Source organism: Euprymna scolopes, chromosome 35 (genome assembly GCF_053919585.1).
Source record: "Euprymna scolopes isolate OS-2025 chromosome 35, ASM5391958v1, whole genome shotgun sequence".
Lineage (NCBI taxonomy): Eukaryota > Metazoa > Mollusca > Cephalopoda > Sepiida > Sepiolidae > Euprymna > Euprymna scolopes.
The window spans coordinates 23,742,272-23,766,605 of NC_136516.1; the positions used below are offsets into that span (position 1 = coordinate 23,742,272).

The window sequence follows — 24,334 nt, forward strand, 5'->3', positions numbered from 1 at the left end:
CCGGTGTGCAATGGAGTCCTTCTTGGTCTTCTTCCTTTCAGACCATTTTCATACAGAGTCCTTTGCAATGTTTGCCTTGATATTTTTATGCCAGAAGACTCCAGATTTTCTAAAATGTCCTTAGTAGTGGTGGTTGGATTTGCATTAACACTTCTTACAATATTCCGGGTGGCTCTAGCAGACAGTTTCCTTTTCCTTCCTCTAGCAATCAAGTTGTTTGTTGTGTGGTGGCTCTGGAATTTTTTGATGATGCTCTGTACTGTTGCTGTAGGGACCTCAAATTTCTTGGAAATTGACTTGTAACCTAAACCATCCTTATGTGAATTCACAATTTTAGTCCTAAGATCATTACTAAGCTCTTTTTTCTTCCCCATTCTAATAATTTTTATTCTTTTATTGGTTTTCAGTTGATATCATTGTAATTTCTGAAAAAATGCAAAAAACGCAATGAAATTAATCAAAGGTTGTATAAAAGCATTCAAAATAAGAATCAAACAGGAAACAAACAGTCAGAAACTCGATTAATACTGAAAACATGAGGTGGTATGATTATTTTTGAACATTGAAGATTTTATAAATAGCTGTATATTTCTTTTATTACAAGTATCCCGAGATTTTAAAATGACGAAAATGATCAGAAGAGGTTTATTAAGAATATGTATCAATATGGACGTAAACAATAAATTCTTACAAAGTTACACCTAATAAACTCAATTTTCAAGGGGGGGTATGAATAATATCGGGCACAAGTGTATATGTGTGTGTGTGTGTATAGATATATATATACATATAGATATATATACATATATATATGTATGTATATATATATACATATATAGATATGTATATATGCATATATATACACACATATATATGTATATATATATGTATATAGATATAGATATATATACATATATATACATATATATATACATATGTATATACATACATATATATATATATATATATATATATATATATATATATATAGGTATATATGAACATTCATTTCGGGGTATAAAAGTTCATGGTAGCTAAATATAGACCAATCAACAAAATGATTAAAACTAAAAAATGCAAAAATGCAAATTAACCAATTTTGTTCCTTGCTCCAAAGAGCTAAATCGAGGAAAATATTGCGATTAAAAAATATATATAACGCCAGAATTTCTTCAGTTGGAGATGATTTCTTTTTTGTCAGCTCGACGTCTGTACGGTGGACTTTGCAGTCTGGTGTTAATTGAAGAAATCTTGTTTGCAATAATGTCGAAAAGGGAACGGACAGATGTTTGTAATGTGTGCTTCGATGCGGCAAACCTAACGATCTGCAAATCATTCTTTTTCTTCCATTCACTCAACGATTAGATTGTTCGTTTATTTTAACATGATGTTTTTTAATTAAAAATAAGAATAATCACTTTAAAACCGTAAACAGACAGCCATGCCTTTTTTGTGGGTTTTGAAAATTTTCGAGAGAAAATTGTTTTAAAGAGTGTTAATTGATAAAGAGCAACTATATAGTAATTCGTTTCTCATCAATAAATATTTGCGATGGTGATGCATATTGTGCACTGGACGTTCGGACAAGTAAATGAATATTTAGATGATGATGATGATGATGATAAGGAGAAGAAGAAGAAGAAGAAGAAGAAGAAAAAGAAGAATATAAATAAATAAATTAATAAATCGTGTTTAAATTTAATACATCTATTTATTTCTTATTTTTTGTTTTCTTTTGAATAGGAGAAAGAAAATAAAACGAAAAATAATAAGGAAATAACATAGTTCTGTATTTCAGTCGAATTTCATTCCGTTCTGAACGTACGCCGACCAAGATGGTGGATCTTCCCCACGATAGTACCAATGTAGTCCAAGCGCCTTTTCCCTTGCGTTCTCGTTCTTCAGCTTCTCTGCAAAAGAAAAATATATAAATTATAAACTTTTAATTATTTTACTTCTCTAACTGTAAGACCTTACGTGTCTATGAAACTGACAATAATCATACTATGGTGTTCTTTTATTGTAATTTCACACCAAACAAGGAGCAGTGACACTTTAATGTAGGGGTTACTATCCAAGATATAATTTGTAAGGGTACCGTGTTTAGCATCAAGATGTCGATTTAGTCAGGGAAGTGGGAACCTTGAAGGGATGTCTACTCTGTGTGGTGGGATTTTTCTGCTTGTCGGGTTTGTCGGGGGTATTTACGCCAAGGGCACACAAGGAAGTGTAGTTCGTCGGAGTATCCCCCATTAAAATACTTGTAAAACAAGCAGACCGATGCAATATTTTGTTGATGGGACAACGGTTGAAGCCTAGCTGACAGTGTGGGACCTATCAGGTTGGCGACTCTCTTTTGAACCCTATTCAGGAGTGAAACTAGTAGCAGATGCACCAGCCCAAATGTGACAATAGTACTCCATAGATTGGCGAATGGTGGCCTTGTAGAGATACAAGATGATCTCAGGCGTAAGTAACTTTCTAGCACGATAGAGATAGCCACCTTCGTCGCAGCGACCTTCGCAATGCTGTCAATGTATCTGTTTCAGCTCATGTTCACTTTGAACGTTAAGCCGAGGAGTTTGAAAGAAGTACTGTTAGGTAATGTATCTTTCGTCATAGACTTTCCGGTAATGTATCTTTAGTTATAGCTATTAGTGGTTGAGCAGGTTACTTGTAATTATTGAAGGGAACAAGCGTAGCCCTTTCACCATTGAATGTGACTATAGATTTTTGCCCCCACTACAGATTGGAGGTATTTTTCTCGTGGTTCTGCCATTTCTTTAGATATGTGTTCATTTGTTTTACGCTCGTGCCTGTTATAGAACGTGGTGCCATCAGCAAATATACCCATCTCAAAAACAATCTTGCGTTCTAATAAAACTTCTCGAATGCACTTGTTATGTTAGGCTGTATAAGAGTGTTAACTTTTATATTATTTAATTGGAATTCATTGGGATGAGTATTATTTATTAATTTTATTTATTGCGGACTATTATCCTAATCTTTTCTTAGTTGTTTCGCGACGTTTCGGCCAACTATTCCTCTGGCCTTCGTCAGGTTGTGACCGCGACGGATGGGAACTCTGAATCTCCTGACTGCATTCACTGATATTACTGCCTTCCATAGTTGTTGTCGTCTCACCACGTTTTGGCCAAGTAAGCCTCTAACCGGCTTTGGGTAGCATTGAAACCGCTATCTTCGGACAATTCTCACCAAGAACCTTATGATTCAACGTCTCTATCAACTGCGCCACGGGCACCGGAGCGAAGGCCAGAGGGATAGTTGGCTGAAACAACTAAGAAAAGATGAGGATAATAATCCGCAATAAATTAATAGTGTTAACTTTTGTCAAAATCACCTGTTCCTTCTTCCATCAGATGTTTTCGATTATTGATTATCGATTATCGATACTTATCGATGCTATCCGATACAAAACCTGTCTACGAAAACTGTCAGATACATAAAGTACATTTATACGAAATTTCATCAGCATTGACCCACCTCTCACGAAGTCTATAGGGATCGAACTCGCACACATACACGTATAAACGCAGATAAAGTCTCTTTTATATAATACTAGCTGGGGTACCCGGCATTGCCCTGGTGTTTAGAGGTGTGTGTGCTCGGGCAAAGGGAGAGGGGTAAATCAAAACAAAAGAATAAGCAAAGTAATCCCGATTCAATCCCGAGCAATATCGGATCACCTTACTAGTTATCAACTAAAGTAAAACGCACTAATAAATAGTATGCTCATAAGAAAATGCGATTCTAGAACGTTAATTGGTTAATACAGGTGTACCCAACATTAGGTTGACGAGATGCGAAACAATATTCCAGGGCGTAGGAGAAAATGTCGGATTTGACAGGATTCATATCTTTATTCTTATTTTGGGGCGAATTGGCTTGCAGCCCGTTGCTACAAACTCCGTATGTTTGATTTTCGTAGCTCTTATTTAGAAAAAAAATTCTAAGCATTTGAAAACTACTTTTTGGATTATAATGTACTCTTTATTACTATTTAGTTATTAATATTTAGTTATTAATATTTAGTTATTAATATTTCAGACAAAACAATATTTTCAAGATTCATTCGCATATTATTGTATTTATTTATTTGCTACACACGCAATTTTCCATTAAAATGCATATTAAAGAACACAGCTACAATTTTGTTTTGATGTAAATCGAAATTCGCAAAACTTTGTAAAAAATATATATGGGTTACTTAAAATAAGTTTCCCGCTTTTTTTTATACTAACATTTAAAATTGTCGTAGACTTTTGAAAATTCGGTATCTTAATGATATACATCTTATAAGATTTCTGACAATTTTTATGATTTCAGGTTTAAATGAATAGGTTAAGCAGGAACTGGAATATACCCTACAAAAGTTTGATTGTCACGGCTGGTGAATTTCAAAAACGCTATCGACAGGAGGACACCTTAAAAGAACAAAATATAATAAAATTAATTTTTACACTTGGAAAAATTCTAAGGAAAGGTATTGAATGCTTCAGACTGCGTTTGAACCATCTCGCATTAATCGAGCATCCGTTTTTTTTTAGTAGCATAAGAGATTCAAGGAAGGTAGGGAGTCTGTAAGGAGTGATAAGCAGTGTGAGAAAAGTGAGAAAGTCAGGACACAGATTGATTGGCCAAATAAAGAATTTCATGGATAAGGATCGTCGTGTGTCTATAGAGACAATAAATACACGGTTTTATGACAGTGTGAGAGCTGTACACAGGATTATTCACGAAGAACTGAAGATGCAGAAAATTTGCGCAAAGTTTGTCCCAAGGGTGCTCCATTCTTGTCACAGATTATTTGACCCCTTCACCCTCCCTATAGCCCAGACTTGTGACTTTTGGTTATTTACTAATCTCAAGCAATTTTCTAGAGGCTGTCGTTATAAGGCAATTAAAGAAATGTAAGTGGCTGTGACGAGGGTCATTATCACGCTCAGACCAGAGGACTTTCATGGGGTTCGGTAAAAAAGTGCATTGCCACCGGAAGAGATAACTTCGCAGGGGACTAGAGTCTTATGTGTATACTACCAATAAAATTGCCGTTACGGATAATGTCTAGAAACATATGTTGCCAAGTCCGCTGGAAAAATGCTGGGATCCTTCTATCGATCCAGTAGATATCTCAATGCTGATGCAATTCTCTATCTATATAAGAGCCAGGTACGTCCAATGATGGAATACTGTTGCCACATCTGGGCGGAGCTGCTAGAAAGGACTTGTCCTGCCTTGATAGTGTTCAAAATAAACTTCATAGCCTCGTAAAAGATATCCTTTTCTCTTCCCTGCAACCTCTATCTCACAGAAGAGATGTTGCGAGTTTGTCTATCGTTATTTTCATGGAAAGTGTTCGACTGAGCTTCAATCTATGGTCCCCCCTCACCAAACTTTCGCAAGAAACACTCGTTTAGCTGAAAACACTATCAATAATTCCCCCCACTCTTTATCTGTGGCTAAACGTAAACGTAGATTCCATGAACAAAGGTTCTTTCTTAGAACTCGACGCCTGTAGAATTATCTTCCGTTTTCCTGCTTTTCAGCTGACTACAATATGGTCTAACGTAAACAAGTTCCTGATGAGCTGTTCAACTTGTTAACAAATTTACCGAATTTCCATTACTAATGATTACTATATTGTCCAATTTCTACCGTACACTCTTTAACCCTTATCCTCAAGTTGCCGCTTGGCCCTGATAAGTGGTGATGCCTATGTAAAAAAAAAGATAAACGTCATTCATTTTTAAAAAATGCGAGGTTTGATGGAAATTTCGTGAGTGGTGCGGGCAAAATAATATGTTGGGAATTACTGGGTTAAAACAACAAAAAATAAGAAATAGAATTCGACTTACCAATATCCGCTACTGTTGCACAAACGTGATCGCAATCGATCCAGCAACAAGCCATGGGCTCTGTGTTCTCTGTTGTAAATAAAAAATAAATAAACACGAACTTTTATTGAAGAATTTTTAGTGGCATGTAATATGTGTCCATGTGCAATTTAGAGTGGTAGTTTTGACTACAAATTTTCAAATATGGATCTACGCTCAAACTGAAATTGAAATAAAAATCTGCATGGGAACACGTGGAGACTTATTGGCGAGTTAAAGGTTTTATTGGGAAAATGAGATTCTTTCACGTGTATAAACCCAAAATTAAGCCATCTATATTTCTATAAATATGAAAATGCGTGTGAGGTCCCTTCTCAAACTATGTACTGAACGACTTTTTGATCTACAAGTGTAAAATTTTGTATTTAAGGCAATCAGATGTAGAAAACTTTTTAATCCTTTTGGATCCGGAAAAAAGGGCTGCTAAGGAGTCAAAATTGAAAAAATTGGTATATGGGGGTGATTTTTATTTATTTTCAACTGTTTCACGAATGCGCATGGGCGGCCATGAAACATGACAGCTCCTTTAGGTTAAGCTAAGTATGTTGGAAAACACTTTGTAAAGATCGTGTAAAGTGTTGAAGATTAATTAATGTTAAGTGGAGTTTTAATACTGGATAAGCAAAAGATGCCTCTGTTTATTATGGCAAAGGAAGATAGCTGGAAAGAAGCAGCTGACCTCGGTCACAAGAGGTGTTAACATTGGTGATGTGTTCGAATTGTCTCCCTTGGCCCTTGAGGATAGCACTCTGGATGTTCTCCCCTTGTATTAACTGATGACGTTGATTTGTACTTAGTTATCTCCCTTTGATTTTTTTTTATTGTATAAAAACACGTAATGCAACCTGTTTCTTTCTCTATCTCTATAGCTTCGTGTTTCTTTGTCATCATTTATGCCTTTCACGACATGACATAATTTTTTTTAAAAAAGAGATACGTTCACTTTATTTATTCACAATTAACTAAGATTATTAATTAAACAAAAAATGCCATGGGCCCAGCATCGACATATCGCCGCTAACAAAAAAAAAAAAAAAAAAAAAGGAGAGAGAGAGAGAAAAGTAGATTTTAATACGTTTGAACATTGTTTTTGACCATCTGGAATTTTCGATTGTGATAAATAAAAAAGTGTTGCTGTTCAAAAAATAATAATTATGGACGCGAATCTTAACTTTCTCGTGCCACAATGTGACAGAATCAACAACGCCACATGAAAACTTCAAGTAAAAATGACTTTAATTAGAGTAGGAATCGTTGATGGAACGGAATATGTTTCCCCAAAACTGTCTTGATGTTCAGTGGAGAAGAAATCCTTTACGACTGAGGCAATTTTAATTTTTTGTTTATTTCTCCATGTTAACAAACAGCCCTTGTGTCTACCTCTGCCTCATGGGGAGGCATTGTAAATTGGAACTCTGTGTGGTGTCAACTCTTAACATCATAAAAGATTCAACGTCTGTGTGAGGGAGGCTTGGGAATATCGGACCTGAAGTGTCATCGAGATTCCGAAAGGCTGGCTTTCCTGAGCCGCTATTTTCAAGACGACCAAAGCGTATATGTTAAAGAGAGACCGTGCGTTAGTACCAATGAATCTTTCAATGAAAACGTCACTGTTGTATTTAATTGGAGATCTGACTGATGCCATGATTGTTTGGAAGAAATTGGCTGGTCAATTTCAAAAGAAAACGTGGGCTAACAAATTCGCGTTAAGGAGAAAATTGTATACTTTCAATTAAAAGAAGGTGACACTATTAATAAACACATCAAAACGATGATTGAGATATTTGATGTGTTGGCAGCGATTGGCGATCTAATACCCGAAGAAGACAGAGTGGTGCATCTCTTGGCTACGCTTCCAGATTCATACATGTTGGTGACAGCACTCGAAGCAAAGCAAGAAATTCCGAAGTTGATCTTAGTAACTGAGCGACTGTTACTTGAAGAATCCCAAATCAAAAAAGGGAAACTAATAATGCAGGAAGGAAGGCCATAACACCAAAACATCACCTCGGCACAAAGGAACCCAACTGTTATTATTGCGGTAAAATCGGAAACATTAAACGTGAATATCAACTGCTTGGTGATGATACTTGAGAGTATTTCAACGGATTTCTTTGATCCACAGACATGAAATTTGATATATATTGTATTCAGACATGTTGAAAACTGTTTAATTGGTTTTCATCTGGAAAAGGACTGCTTAGGAGGTCAAAATGGGAAAAAATTGGTATTTGGAGGGTGATCAGATTTTTATCTGGTTGTCAACTGTTTCTCGGGGTTTAAAAGCGTTTTTTTTTGTGTGAAAATCTGGTTTAATGGTTATCGTACTTGACTCACTGTCATAAGGGTTTGGTTTCGGTCTCAACCTGTTTAGAAAAAATATAATACTCGAATGCACATGTCTCAGTTTATGTATTTATTAAAATATAATATTTACGTCTATTTTACGGCCAAACGAAGCCAGGCGGCCGTCTCGTACTTTATAGTCTGATAGTCTGAAATTAATTCATTCTTAGTTATTGCCCATTACTTAATTACAGGTCATCACTTGAATCTCTACACGATCGGCACGCTTTGTCTATTCGTTTTCCCATCGCAACCCGTTTAAAAACTCTGTTCCGAACTGTAACACGCGTTCATTCTGACATAAGCGAAACCTAGGTCTAGCTATCTTGTCTAGTCAACTGAATACTGTCCATTATCTCCTAACTCGTTCGTTCAATGAATTTATATCTGCTCTCCGCCATTTTGTCCTGATATGAATTTTATGCAACGCCCTAAAAATTCATACTGGCTCAATTAATCTCTATCTACAGACATAGGTTCCCAATATATATTAAGATTATAACATATTGATTGATTCTGTTCTCCTTTTTTAACATACTTTGAATCCTTCGTCAAGAGATCTTTATGAATCCACATACTTTGAATAGTCGTTATCATACAAGGTAGAACGATAAAATTGTCGCCCTAAAAAAGGACGGTACTATTCTATTTCCGTTGGATGAAAACTTTTCTTTTTTTTTTTTTTTTTTGTAGAACATCTACTAATTATCCAGTTATGTACAAATCCCAAGAGCGATAGGAACCATTCTATTATGTCTGAAAATGATAATGTTCATCGAGCGAGATTAAAGATGCGTCGCTGTACAACTGATGCTCTCTAGCGATCCCAGTTATGACAACAGGATTATTGGATTACTCAAAATGTAAATTCAACGCTTGCGGGGTACAGCTGAACGCATCGGATACCCACGGTTATGGTTTTTGGTGTGATATCAAGTTAGGATCACATCATGTCACATCATTTCATCGAAGTCAGATTGAAAGTCAACGCCAAAGTGTACCTGGATACGTTGAAAAGAGTGATGATCCCCTGGTGGAATCAGGTGGCCGCTGACAGACCCTGCGTGTAACAGTAGGATTCAGTGCCGGACCACAAGTCCAAGGAGACCCAGGCTTAGCTTCAATATAGTGCTACGAGTTTGTAACCTTCTCTCACTAACCCCCTTCTACTCCGATCTGAATCCGTTTGACTTTGTTCGATTCTACGTCGAGAACATTACCAACGCGACCTCATATAATACCAAAGCCAGCGTTATCGTCACCATCTGCTAAGTACTCGCCGAGTCCCCGATGGCGTTTGTGGAAAGGATACTCCCAGTTCCAGACCCGTATTGAGGTGATAATTGAGGCTTAGGATAGCTCTACGACATAATCAAGTTATCTTAATTGACAATTTCAATGAAAGTTTTAAAATAAAGCTGTGGTGTTGTGTCCCTTAGGGAGACACTTTATCTTTCCACTCTGTATAACGTGTTTTCAGACTGGCTTGTTTCATTCCTTTGTTCAATGCGTTTGAATCGTTGGTCAAGTGATCTTTATAAATTCACAGTTTTGATAAGTCCTTAAAATAAACCTTCTTATTCCTATTACAGCAATTTTGTTCCAAAAAACTGCAACGTTATTGAAAATCTTTTCCTGCGGACTTGTCTCCGCATACTATATGCTTGTTTTTCAAAACTAAAGCATATATGCATTGCCTGTTTTTGCGATAATCATTATTCGTTCTTCTTAGCGACATATTAAATGGCTTCGCGCCTTATCTGGAACTATTTCCATAAAATGTATGCGTGATCAACACGTGCAAATATATTTCTACATTTCATTCTTAAACATAACGATTGTATTTCCCAATCTATAAGTATATAATAACTAATGTCGATAGGAATCTACTATTTTTTGCATTAATATTTCGCTTTTTTATCTCCTACAATCAAGTCCTGTTTTCAGGCTTTGTCTCTAGCGACTTCTATGAAAAGTTGTTCCCGATTCATTCCCTTATCTGTGTGCGCTTTCAATTCTATAATTGGTTTCATGCATGACACCACAAGAATGATGAGGTTATCATTTGTTTAATGTCATAATAATACAGAAGATTCTATTCTTGGCATTAGCTTCCCCAATATTGTTTTCGTCAGAATTATTTCTAGGAATATATTGGGTAATCCGGGAGCGAGGACCGCGAATATGTAGCCAACATTCTAATTGAAAGTAATTTTTTGCGGAACGAAAGGAATTTGAACTTTGGACACCTAGGTCGCTAGCCCATGTGGTTTACAACAAGACCAGTCACCTCCAGACGATAATTTTTCTTGATAAGTGCGCTGAAATGTTGGATCGCAGAGACACTATTTGTAATATTGTGTATTTTCGCTGACAAGACAAAGATGAACTTCCAAGGCTAAAACATCAAATATACAGCAGCAAAATTACAGTGGACAACAAAGTAACAAAATACAATGAGTATTTGTAAAATATCGAGGCTGCAACTTACTTTCGTCTTCACAATGGGAATCATAGTGACACTTTTGCACACACATGTGAGATTCTCGCTTTCTGTTACACGTTCTGCCGTAGAAATTTTTAGTGTAGACGGAACACTTATCAATTGAAACTGAAAGAGAACATAAGAGATATATATGTAAGTGTATGATAAAGTGTTAATGCAGAAAATCAGGGCGCTGAAGTTGATGTATGCACAAAAACAAAAGAAAAAAAACGAATATATTATTAAGATTATACATCTTCGCGTATCTAGTTTTTTTTCAAATATGTGATAGGATGATAAACCTGTTAGCAATACAGAAAATCCGTGAAAAGGGTGAGGTAAGGGGAATAGGAAGTAAAAGAAAAAAAAAGTTTTTTTTTTCTTTTTTCTTTTGCCTCCTATTCCCTTTACTTCATCCTTGTTTAACCAAGTAAAATCTGTGACTTACTTGTAGTTTCATTAAATACTTTTACATGCAAAATCCGATCCCGCATTTTGCTAATTCCTGCCCTCTGATGAGAAGGAGAGTATTTCTTCGAAACTCTGCGGATTAAGGACTATCCATTTATCTTGTGCTTCCTTTTTAAAATTTAATATGCTTCTTAACTCTTTTTAACGATGATTTTTAACATGTTTTATTAATCATTTGTTCATATTATAAGCTCTATTTCCTTTTCGGTTTTATTGAGCTTTTACATCTGGTTGAGATTACTTTACTTGTAAATATTAACTCTTTAATATTTATAATATATTTTAAGTTTACCATTTTGATTACCTTGGTAAACTTATTGTAATTTTTATTTCTTATATATATATATATATATATATATATATATATATATATATATATATATATATATATGTATGTGTGTTTCGTCTTAAGAAATATATATATATGACTACTTCATTTACGCACATAAATTAATATACGAAAATAAACTTTTATGCGTAAATTTTCCGTATTTATTTAAACATTGCTCAATATATACGTAGAGCTAGGTAGTAAGTTATCAAAATATATGTGGGAATTAAGCTACATAAAATATTCCGAGTTTCATTCTCGTGAGAATTCTCGTGAGACATAAGTCTGACCAATTCTCACGAGAATTGAACGCGGAGTATTCTGTGTAGCTTAATAGCCATATATATATATATATATATATATATATATATATATATATATATATATATATATATATATATATATATATATATGGCAAATAAGTTACTGCCGATTTTTAAATATATTGTGATTTGAAAATTTATTTGTAATATGTTATTTTACGAATAAAATTACAACTGGTTTCTACCGAAAAAGTATTAAGAAATGTTGTTGGAGGGAAAAAGCTGTGAACACAAATGGAGAATACATCATTTATTAAATAGTTGTTATTTAAAAAAAAATGTAGAGTTTAAATACGGCAAGAACTTAGTTTCCAACAACCCACCCACTGAGTTCTTTCTACAGAGAGAAGTTATCTGCCATTTGTTTATATTCTGGTCGCTCATATTATTTCTAGTTATAAATTTATTATTTAAATATCGATTTAAATATTTTACGTGCATAAAATAAATTATACATATATATATATATATATTTATATATATATATATTTATATATATATATATATATTAGTTAATAGTGAATATAAAATAAATATAGCATGTAATAATATATAGTGATAAAAATATACATCTAAGAACAAGAGCAAGTTTAAGTCTACTTAAATCCATGCTAATATTTTCTGCAAGGATCTATGTAGCAATACTTGATAAAGTTTAATTGTAAGTTACACTCTTCTGGAGGTTTAACTCATAATCCTTAATGCAAACGACACTCTAAATACAGTATTATGTCATGGCTAATAGAACAAACACGTGTTTTACTAACATGGTTTAAATGGAATTTTTTTTTAATCCCAAGTTCGACAAAATACATCGTGAGTTGGCCCAGATACACCCGAAGAAGGTCGGACGTTACTTCGAGCGAAACGTTGTGTAAATACCACTCAAGCTGAAAACAGTAGTCCAAAGAATTTAAATGATAAAAACAGTCAATCCTCGTCTCAGAAATTCCGATCAATAAATCAACTCATTTTTTAAGTTGTCGTAAAATCAACACCCTCTGTCACATCGACGAAATGTTGCATCCCCCTGCTGGTTTTACAAGTATTTAAATGGCAGATACTCCGACGAACTACACGCCTTTGTGTCCCCTCAACATAAATACACTCGACAAAGCCGACAAGCAGCAAAGTCCCGCCCCTACACAGTAGAGATCCCCAGAGGTCTGAAAGTTTTTTTTACTCTAATAGTTTATGTCCTGGATGGTAGTCCTCTACATCAAAGTGGCATTGTTTCTTGTTTGGGTGAAAATGTAACTCCCCCCTTAAAAAAAAAATAGAATATAAAAAGAAGGTGTCTTACTATACGGATAGGCGTGTTTGTATACCACGTATTCATCGTCAGTAATCCAATGTTCTGGAATAAATAAAGAAAACCATGTTCATCAGATTATCTATAATAATAAAGTCTTACTAGTAGATTTCTTGGAAATTCCACAGTAGTTGAACATTTAAAAATAAATTGGATTAAAAAAATAAAACAAATAACGTCCGTTTTCAATATTAAAATCTATTTGTGAAGTACATTTTTTGTATATATTAACCAAATTGTGAACAAATAAACGATTACTAACATGCAACTAATTATTAAAATTCATTGTATTTAATGTAATATGCAAATGAGATTACTTCTTGAATGTAGATCTTCTTTAAATAGATACACAAAACAATAAACAGATAGGAGAACGACTTTATTTTAATAGATACAAGCAGACCCGTGGAAATTCCACGGCAGTTGAAATTTTTTAAAGCATAATATAAATAAAAAGAACAAAAAAAAATTAAACAAATAAGGATGAATTAAAGACATTTTAACAATTTATTTTTATCTTTTAAAACTTAAAACAATTGATTTTAAATTTTAGATTTTTTTAATTAAAAATTAAATACACAACTCATTTTTTTCTGAATAATTTTCTAATAAATGATAACGGAGAAGATGTCAATACGCTTGCACGGTTTTTTAATTAAAAACAAAACTAGAATAAAAATAAACTTACAGTCTCCTCTTAACATAGCTTTTATTTCATTAATAAAATAAAAAAGCCAATTATAACCGTAAACAGACAGTCATGTTTTCTTTAAAACTTTTTGGAGAGGAAATGGTTTTAATGATTTTTAACGAATAAAAAGCAATTATAAAGGGGCGTAATTATTTTTTTCATTAATGGTACTTTTTTACAATGGACATACGGACTAGTAAATTAATATTTAGATTAATATCCGTTTGTTTTTGTTCACAATTTGATACATACGTACAATAGGTACTATATTTAATTAATTAATTTAAATACTGAAAACGGATGTTTATGCATTTGCTTGCAGCGTGATTTTTTATATACGCTATCTAATCAAAGGAAACCTACATTCAGAAAGCTACCTTATTTGCATATTACATTAAAGAAAATGGGTTTTAATAATTAGTTGCATGTCCGTAATCTGTTATTGCAATAGAATTGTTTAATTTGCTTTATTTAAACATATTGTTTAAGTTGATTTATTTTTTTTATTTATTTAATATATAATTAATTATACTTATTTTCAATTATTATTAACCGAAAGTTATTGCCTTTAAAACAGAAATAAGTTTATTTAAGCTGTTTAATTTCCATAGTAATATATAACAGAAAGTAATATATAACAAATAGTAATATATAACAGATAGTAATATATAACAGATAGTAATATATAACAGAAAGTAATATATAATTTTTAGTTTGGTAATATATAATATATACTTTACTTAGTAATATATAGTTTTAAGTCTTTTCAGGCGTGTTTTTCTCAATTTTAAATGCATAATGAGCACTGGAATTTTAATAGAAATATTTTCTTTATTTTATTAATATACATGGTGCCTCCAATAGGTTTCTAGACTTTTTTCATAAGCATTTATTTATAATTGTCATCGACTCTTGAAAATTCACAGTGTAATTACTTAAAATCTTGAGATAATTGACCATTTTCTTATGATTTCAGGTTCAAATAAACAACTATAGCAAGAATTGGAATACACCTGATTGTCACAGTTAGTAAATTTCAAAAATGTAATCTTGATGGGAGGACAATTCCTAAGAACAATATGCAATAAAATTCAGTTTTAAACTTAGAAAATACCACAGGAACGTATGGAATGCGTACGGTTGCTTTTGAACCATCTTGCATGAATCGAGTACCAGTTTTTGAGTAACATACCGGATTCGAGGAAGGCAGGGAGTCTGTGAGGGACGATGAAAGTTTGGGAGGAGTAAGCAAGTCAGAACACCAGAGTTGATTGACTAAATAAATAATTGTATGAATAAGAACCGCCGTGTGTCTATAGAGACAATACGTACAGAGTTTGGTCTCACAATGGGAACTGTCACACAATAATTCGCGAGAAACTCTAGATGCGGAAGATTTACGCAAAGTTTGTCCTAAAGGTGCTCAAAGAAGATCAGAAAGAAAGGCTTAGCAATGACCAAGATGGACATCAAGACCGTTTCTCAGTCCCCTTATGATCTAGAGCTTGCTTCTTGTGACTTTTGATTATTTCGGAACCTTAAAGGCTGTCGTTATGAGACAATTGATGAGATAAACGAGACTTTGTCAGGGGTCATTGACATTTTACACAAGAGGACTTCTACGGGGACTTTCAGAAGTTGAAGAAGATTACGTCGAAAGGAATTAGAGTTTTATGTGTGTACTATCAATAAAGTCTGGAAACTTATTGAAAGCACCTCGTATGACAGGAGCATGAAATCATGTGTAGCCTATAAATCATTTTACTGGCGTTTTTCTCTGGCCGCCATGTTTACACATCATCTCTAAATATCTTTTTACACAACTTGTTTCACTTTTCTGTTTATTTAAAAAGAATACTATGGGATTTGATTGATTCTGGATTTGGTAGATACTCACTATGCGGATAAACCTTTTCTTCTTCCACGGAATATCCATAACCTGCGAAAACAAAGATTCGACAATTTAATAACCGAAACAAAAACAGAAAAAAATATTGTCAGTTTTTCTTTTTTTTTTAAACAAAATTGAAAAAAAAAAAATGCGTCTAATGTATAAAAGTCTGCCCGCCCCCGAATTTTATAACACGCACTTTCTTTGGATACCCTTGCACACATTGGCCTGTTTTCGAAGCAGCTGTTCAAGTTTATGCTTTCTGGAACAGTCTAATTGAAAATGTAGTGGCAGTGCTTATCAGAGCCAGATTTAAATTTGTATTGAATAAAGATCCAGATGATATATATCTTTTTACTTCCCTTTTGCATGTCTTGTTGCCCCTAGCTATTTTTTATATATAAGTTTGATTTATTTTTTTATTGGGAGACACAACATATCCAGGCTCGGAAGCCAATCGAGGATAAGGTTTCATAAATATAAGGTGTTAGTGTAGTAATCGCTAATGGTGTAAATTAGGTAGAATTTGATTATTTATGGGGACGGCTCAACAAAAATTTGTTTACATGGGATTTGAAGGCTACTATGTTGTATTCAACCGGAAAGCAGGCCAACGGAACAGTGTTCCACAGGCGGGAAGTTCTAGGCATGAAGCTTTGTTCATTGAATCTGCATTTAGATTTAGAAACAGATAGAGAGTTGGAGAAATCGTATATAGTGGTTGTAGCTAGTTGAGTATTTTTTGTGGAAGATTTCGTATAACACTATTATTTGGGACCATGCCTAAGAAAGATATATATTGGTTTACGTTACATTTTAAACTTCTGCATATCAGTACAGTCAGGGAATAAGGTAGCAGGAAGGGAATTACAAAATCTAGCTGTTCGAGAGAACAAACTATTAGTAAATTTTTTGGCAGTGAAGGCGTGTGATTTTGTTGCTACGCGGGTTTGTCGGGAGTATATACGTCGACGGAGCACAAGTTCAACAAGTTCATCAAAGTAGATTCAGTTAAAATATTTGTAAAACAATTTGGCGATACGGGCAGGGGTTGGAGCTTAGTTAACAAAGTGGTATCTGTTATATTGAAGACGCGTTTTTTTAACCGTATCATATATGTATAAGAGGGAGAGATGCACCAGTCAAGATGTGGCAACGATACTCCGTGCATGGGCGAATGGAAAGCTTGTAGAGATACAGGATACTTTCAGGTGTAAATAGTCTTCTAACAGGATAGCGGGAACTTGCCTCCTCTGCAACGTCCTTAATGTATTAGTTAAATGTAATGTGAAGAGACATCTTGCTCCCTACATAGTACCCCTGTAGATTATGTCCCCCCTTTGAAGCCCCCTACATCAAAGTAACAATGTGCCTTGTTTGGAATGAAAATGTAATTGTAAAAAAGTAAATTAAATAAAATATAACCCACATATGGATCCCTTACGCTATCAACTATAAAGCAAAATTCATATCCTTTTATTTTGTGAATGAATATTTCATATACAAATATATAAATATACACATATTTGACGTTATCCATGTAGAACATTTTGGATAAGATAAAAGTTCAGTATTATTTCTGTTACTAAATATTTTTTTCTGTGGTGAGTTTTGAAGAAATCATGCTAAACTGAGGCGCTTTTTAATTCGTTTCAGTCCAGAGAACCTTGGCTTTTATTATTGTTAAGCATTCACTTTGTATAAATCAGAGATTTATTGTTAGTATTTGTTTCCCCCATAATCTTGTTTTTAGAATTCTTCAAAACACGACATCGCAAATAATCAAATAACATAATACATGACACTGTCAATAATTTAGAAATATAGACGATTGTTCGCAAAGTCTGTGCCCGCAGAGAACGTAAACTATTCATAGATTTACTACGTGTTTTAACGAATCATTTTTTTTTAATACGTATTTAACATGTGAACAAATATCGGGTATGGAAATTTATTTAAACGAAAAACTTAAAAGCCATACACAATCAACTTGTGATTTAATTAAAAGTGTTGTTTTTTTATTAAGAATAGGAGTGAAAATATGTCCGTAAAACACGAAAATGCTCTCGAGTTTTGACGAACGTCTACTTTTTGGTTCTAGAAAAACATTATAAAGACTCAAATAACGGGTTTAAGCAGAAAAGAATATATTGTACAAGAAAGTGAATACAAAGAAAAGGTTGTAGCCATTTTCTCACTGTTAATGAAGACAGTCTGTAGTCAAGCTTTGGTCCCTGTAATTCCCGAAGAAAGTAATAGACACAGTGTTATTGAAATTATTAGTTGATTCCATTACGAGCGAATAGGTAAGTCCCTAGAATATCTACCCTTTCTTGTTAGGATCACTAAACGCTATTTGCAGTAGGGGTTTTTCTTGTTATTGTTAAATATCTGATTCATTCATTTCGAATAAATCAAATCGCCCCGGTTGGCATTTGTTTCTCCTTTAACCTTTTAGTTAGAATGCTTTCTAGAGAGACATCGAGTACTTTCTTTTTTTTATACAGAAATCAGCACTTATAAGAGCCTGAAGGCCACACGAGGATAAGTGTTAATGGGTATACAATAGTCAATGTGATTATGGCGTTTTTAACATAGGTAGTGGAATTTTTGTAAGTTGGATTACATAGGGAGATAGTTTATCAAGAACTTGTTTCCATTGGACTTGAAGATAATCAGAGTGTAGCAGGCCAACGGAAGAGAGTTCCACAGGCGTGCAATAAGCTTTGTTCGTGGAATCTGCATTTAGGTTTAGGCACAGATAAAGAGTGTGGGAAACTATTGGTAGCGGTTCTGGCTAGACGAGTGTTTTTCGTGAAAGTTTGGTGAGAGGGAACCAGAGGAGCGCCTGCCATGGAAATAACGATAAGGCTCGCAACGTTTCTTCTGTGGGAAAGAGGTTGCAGGGAAGAGAAAAGGGCATCTAACACTAAGCTACGAAGTCTGTTTTGAACTCTGTCAAGGCAGGATAAGCTGCTTCTAGCAGCCCCAGCCTAGATGCGGCTACAGGTTGCCAACATCAATGAATAAAAGTGTCCCTGTGAAAAGAACTGCATACGGTGGTAATCTGTCCCTGTTGTTAACCAGTTAATCACCGTCACCTCTCCAAACAGCCTTTTGGAGGAAGCGGAATTTTCCACACAAAACAAACTGACGTTATGTCTAACGCTGAACGCGGGAAAATACATAAATATTAGCTTTATATAGATACTAATAAGAAACCCCGACGTTGCCTATGATAAAAGTAGGGTAAATCAATATTCCACACTCCCAATACGTTTATAGTCATCGGAATTACCCATTTTTAAATTAAATCAATGTATTATCGGGTTTAGTAGGGAATCCACCATGGTGCACCGGGAGGAAGTTTTACATTTCTCCCATCAGTAACTTAGTCCACAGTATATCATAGTGTACATTTCACGGTTGAGAAGCTACGGTTGATTTTATAAAATCATTTTTATATAATGGCTTGAATCAAAGTTTTAAATGCAAATTTAAGTATCATGGTTCTCTACACAAAACATTTATTTCCAACGCGCCTCTGTTTTATCAAAGAACCTTCTGTTGATTTTATATGTCGGTCCCTTCTGCTTGTGCGGTTATGAAACTTCTAAAATGCACTATTATGTTAGGATGTACTAGAGTGTGAACTTTGATTATGATCCGAATATTTCCTTCTTTAATCTGATGAATTTCGAGAACCAATTTTGGATACTTATCGGAGGCATTTCCATTCAAAACCTGTATAAAAATACGCACCGACACATAAAGTATATTTGTGTGTAATTTACTTAAAATCGGCCGCGCCATTTCGGAGTCGATAAAGAACTCCATCTCTTACACACACAAACAGATACTCAGACAAAACGTGTTTTATATATAAGCAGAGATAAAAAAAAAAAAATGAGATGTTTCGTTTATCTAAAAAAAATGGAGAAACAAAATTTGCAAACTCACCACCGTAAATGGTTGCGACCAGCAGGAAAGTTGCCAAAGTCTTCATTTTCTTTGAAGCTGAAACGTCAAGTGTTTCTGAATATCAAGCAGCAAAGTTCAGACGTTCTCTTGAATGGACCGCTGTGATTCTGCGATCGTCTTCATTTTTACGAGCCTTTATATAACATCGAAAAATCGTCTATTGAATGAATCTATTGACAAATAAAAATACGTCAAGATATTAAACGGATTATGAAGTGAGCATTGTCGTAAATGAAAGGGAATTTTGTATTTAATATAAACAATAAAAAATAAATTAATGAGCAAATAAATGAACAAAGAAGTCATAAAACATTTTGTTTATTGAAAAAAGAAAAAGAATAATTTTACTTTCTATCAATTCTTTCATGCATAAAAAAAACAGTAATATTTTTTATGGTGATTAGAATTACATTCAAACAATGTAAGCGCATTAAAACCTTATCCGTATATTTGCATAGAATCTATACAATTTAATAAAAGGATTATCAACACCCCGGGATATAATAATAACTTCGACTATTAATAAATCAATAAAAGATGTAATGCGAGTGGATTAAAGTTATTTAAGAGAGATTACCATGACGTCCATCTTAGAAAACAGAAATATTCAGCAATATTGAAGAATAAAGTGATGACCGTATTTTCACTTCAGCAATTTTTTAGATCAGGTATCATGGTTTGTATTATTTGGATAAATCGGACTATTATTCTCATCTTGTGAGTTATTTTCTACAATGTTTCGGTCGATGCAGCTTCCGATCTACTTCAGGTGTAAACGTCGCCATGTTTTATATTGGGAAAGGGTTAACAATATAAAAGATGGCTACGTTCACATCTAAAGACGGTCGAATGTTACAGCGATCGAAACGTTCTGAACTTTTGGGATGGTGTATGATCGTTTGGATTATTTTGATTAATCGGATTATTGTTCTTGAGTGTTTTCTGTGCAACGTTTCGGTCGATGAAACTTCCGATGTAAAATTTGCCATGTTTGGAAAAGAAAAAAAGGCAGGTTAACTCTCTACTCCAAGGTTTCGTAATTTTGGTTCTTGTTGAAAGTGAATTTACAAAATATATAGAGTCAATAAAATTATCAGAAGAAACACTAAGAAAGGGGGATATAATTCTAAATTATTTATCATTAAATTTATAATTAAATCTATAAATCGATTGTAAGTTTTTAGAAACATAAATTTAGGGAAACATAAATGTGCTAGTAAAACGTAATATCAAATCACATGTTTGTCTTTTATTTATTTTTTTTAAATATTTTTAACGAGATGTAATTTTTAAATATTTCAATATAATAATATCTTGTGATATGTTGATAAAATAAGAAACGACTGCCGTGGATGATTGACTAGCAACACGGATTAATGGTCATGACATTCTGCGTTCGAATCCTGGCGGTTCTAGCTTGTTAGAGATGTTTGTACTTTCGGACTAAGATATGAGTCGCTTTTGACTCCTGCAGATTTAAATAAAGTTTACTGGTAAATGTTGTTGCTGTTTGATTAATTTATTTTTATTTTAAACAGCAACGCACAAATAACTTCGACCTATCGATACCAAGTTCGATATACAAGTGCAACGCGATGATCTCTTCTTTCTGATTTATTAAAATTCAGTTTCATAGCTAAATTAAGATTTTATAACAGCAATGACTTCTCCACACAGCAAAAATGAAGTTTAGCGTGGCAACCTAAAATTAAACAAGAGAACGAAAATTATACGCATTTGATTTCGAGTGGCTTTAAAGGTTATAGGGATCAAATGGAGCGGTCAAACTACGAACCAGGAACTCCAAAACTGCACTAACAGCTTGCATTGCCAATAACTTACAATGACGTCTAAGTAAGCCCGGACATACTATGATTGTCCACAGAGAGAACAACAAGCCAAGTGCATCAATTCACCATGATGGAAAAATAACGAGATAAAAATACGCCATAAGTTAAAAATCGAGCAAGATTTGATTCCAATGGGAAACCGTTGGAATCATTTGTGTCTCTAGTTCCATGGCCCAAAACGATGGCGAACATGAATTGTAGGAAAAAAAAGCGGGAGAAAAGATTCAAAGTTCCCCAAAGAGAAACAATGCGTTTGATGTTTCCTTTTGCCGACACAAAGAAGGTTTACGCTCCGCAATAGAGATAGACTCCAAAATCTTTAAATGGTTTCTGGAGTCCGCTCTATGTAGCGACTCGAACCATTCTATTTTATATCTATCGGCACAGAACGGGTCGTCAACCAAATTCTGGCCAATAGCAGAGTCCAAGGCTGCATAAGGAGGAAAACTACCAGAACCCATCCTCTCTTGTCTGATCTTCGATGGAACATGCTGGTTTATACGAGTTGGGCGCACATCCTTGCGTCTTTTGACTCGTATAAACCAGCATGTTCCATCGAAGATCAGACAAGATTTTTTCAATAAAGAAAATATTCTAATTTATAACAAAAAAAGAATAGTTTTTTGGAAATTTACCTGTAAAGTCCAAAGTTTAAAACTTTAAAAAAAAAAAACAGGTTGATTTTTTTTTTACATGAAAGCTCATGTTATGCTTACATTGTCAAGTAAATACCAGACGCTGACGGCAATTTTTTCTATTTCATTGAGTGTTTTCTTTTTTTAGATATTTAAAAAAAAATTTAGTTGATGAAGAAGTATTAAAATATATCAATCAAAAACTCGTGTATTTCATTAACAGAATTTTTTAAAAATCGATGAAGCGGATTTTTTGTTCTAGGGAAAAACTTATAAGTGAATGTGCGCTTATTTTTTAACTACGGGGGATGAAAAATACTAATTTTGGTTAACACAGGCAATAAAAAAGAAACATTATTTATGCCCTTGGACGAAACTATACTTCATAAACTTAATTTTAGCACCAGCAGCTATTTAACGCTTCGCTCAAATCACGTTACAAAAATGCGATATTCTAGGACCCTCGCTTTAAAAAATCCTTTTATTTAAAAAAATACATGGAATTTAAAATATAAATATGGATAAATTCTTAGCAATGAAGAATGGAACTACTCATTTGATAGTATTTTTAGGTAAGTGATTTTTTGGCATTTATATATACATATATTTATAATCAAGTCAAAATATGTTGATTTTCTTTATGTTTTTTTAAAAGAAAACCGCTTTAAAGAAACAAATATTGCATAATTTGATATTAAACCTGTTATTTTTTTTAAACATCGGGTCTTTGCTCCTTTAATTGAAAAAAAAATAGGGTTTGAATTATATTTTCAAGTAGTTATAAGCTTCAAAAAAATAGTAAGTTGAATTATTAAGGTTCTGATCATCATTTTTAATGGCCACTTTCTGATACAGCTATAAAACCTCTCCCAAACATACTGGCAATAATTTGGTTTCGTCCTTCCATTCAGTGTTTTCAATAAGGGGGATTGATTTACTAGGATTTTTATTAGAAGCTGGGCAATTATTAAAATTATTTAATTGTTGAATTTTTTTGCATTTTGGTTAAATTTGTTAGTTTGCTAGCGCTAAAAGCCCACACAAAAAATTGAACAAAAGACAAAATTAAAAAGAATGTTACTCATGCAGAATTTGCACACACACACACACACACACCCGCGCACACACACAAAACACACCGCATTCCAATTAGTTTAGGGTTCGACCGGCTATCATCACCGGATTCAGCCGAGCGTTGTTCAAATGTTGAAACACTAAATCAACATTTTATTTATTTTTTTGCATAATTAATTAATGATAGGAGTATTTTTTCTGTTTATTTTCTTAACATCCATTGACAAAAAAGAATTTGTACATTCTCTTGAAAAAAAATTAAACTTCCTCTACTTTCACCGAACTATTTACAGTGTTCATAGAAAGCATTCATTTTTTTCTTTTCATCATAAAAATTCTGTTTTCAAAAAGAAATGTTTACTCCCAACTTTCTTTTTTAAAAAAGTGCAAGTTTTCCTGAAAAATAAAACCCAAAAAACTTTCACCATACAATTTATGGTAAGTAATTCACCTTTTCTTGGGGAAAAAAAAATTTTATTGATAAAAATATTCCAAAATAATAAAATAAATAAACAATACAAAATGCAATTTTTTCTGAGGAATGTGTTCCATTTTAACAAAGTGAGCCACAGCAACGCGTGGCTGGGTACAGCTAGTATATATATATAATTCAAATACTACCGTGTTTTAATATATTGTTTAGTGGCAGTTTTAGTCATTAAGAACTGCTTTAAAGTTTACCGCTTACTGATTTTTGACAAGATTTCAAACAATTCTTACAGTTTATAGATCACCTTCTCAGCTATATTGTGAAAAACTTCAGTTTTCGTTTAGTAAAAAAAAGTTATAATGAATTTTCTGGTGTTCAAAATTGTAAGAATTCGTAAGGAGGTGAGCGACGTTTTATGAATGATTACCATAGCAACCACGTCACTTCAGCGACTACTGCTGCTATTAATTTACCACTCTCGTGGAAAGAGAAGTAACAAGTGAAACAGAGAGAATGAAAGACAACGAGTGCCGTACATTGTTTTACATGTGGGTATGTAATGTTTATGGAGACAAAAAATAAGCCTGAAATTTAACAAA

At 33.6% G+C, this 24,334-nt stretch overlaps 1 protein-coding gene across 1 annotated transcript in view; it reads right to left on the reverse strand.

Annotated features, from left to right (window-relative positions):
• Window positions 1–1,697: 1,697 nt before the first annotated feature.
• Window positions 1,698–24,334, reverse strand: part of LOC145259611 (uncharacterized) — a 78,659-nt gene continuing 56,022 nt past the window's right edge. Inside the window, exons 2-7 of the mRNA XM_080117266.1 lie at window positions 19,726–19,916; window positions 15,772–15,813; window positions 13,175–13,228; window positions 10,753–10,872; window positions 5,877–5,945; window positions 1,698–1,910 (exon numbers count right to left, since the gene is read on the reverse strand). Coding sequence (XP_079973392.1) covers window positions 1,795–1,910; window positions 5,877–5,945; window positions 10,753–10,872; window positions 13,175–13,228; window positions 15,772–15,813; window positions 19,726–19,771 — 447 coding nt within the window. The 5' untranslated portion in view covers window positions 19,772–19,916 and the 3' untranslated portion in view covers window positions 1,698–1,794. The remainder of the gene's footprint in view (window positions 1,911–5,876; window positions 5,946–10,752; window positions 10,873–13,174; window positions 13,229–15,771; window positions 15,814–19,725; window positions 19,917–24,334) is intronic.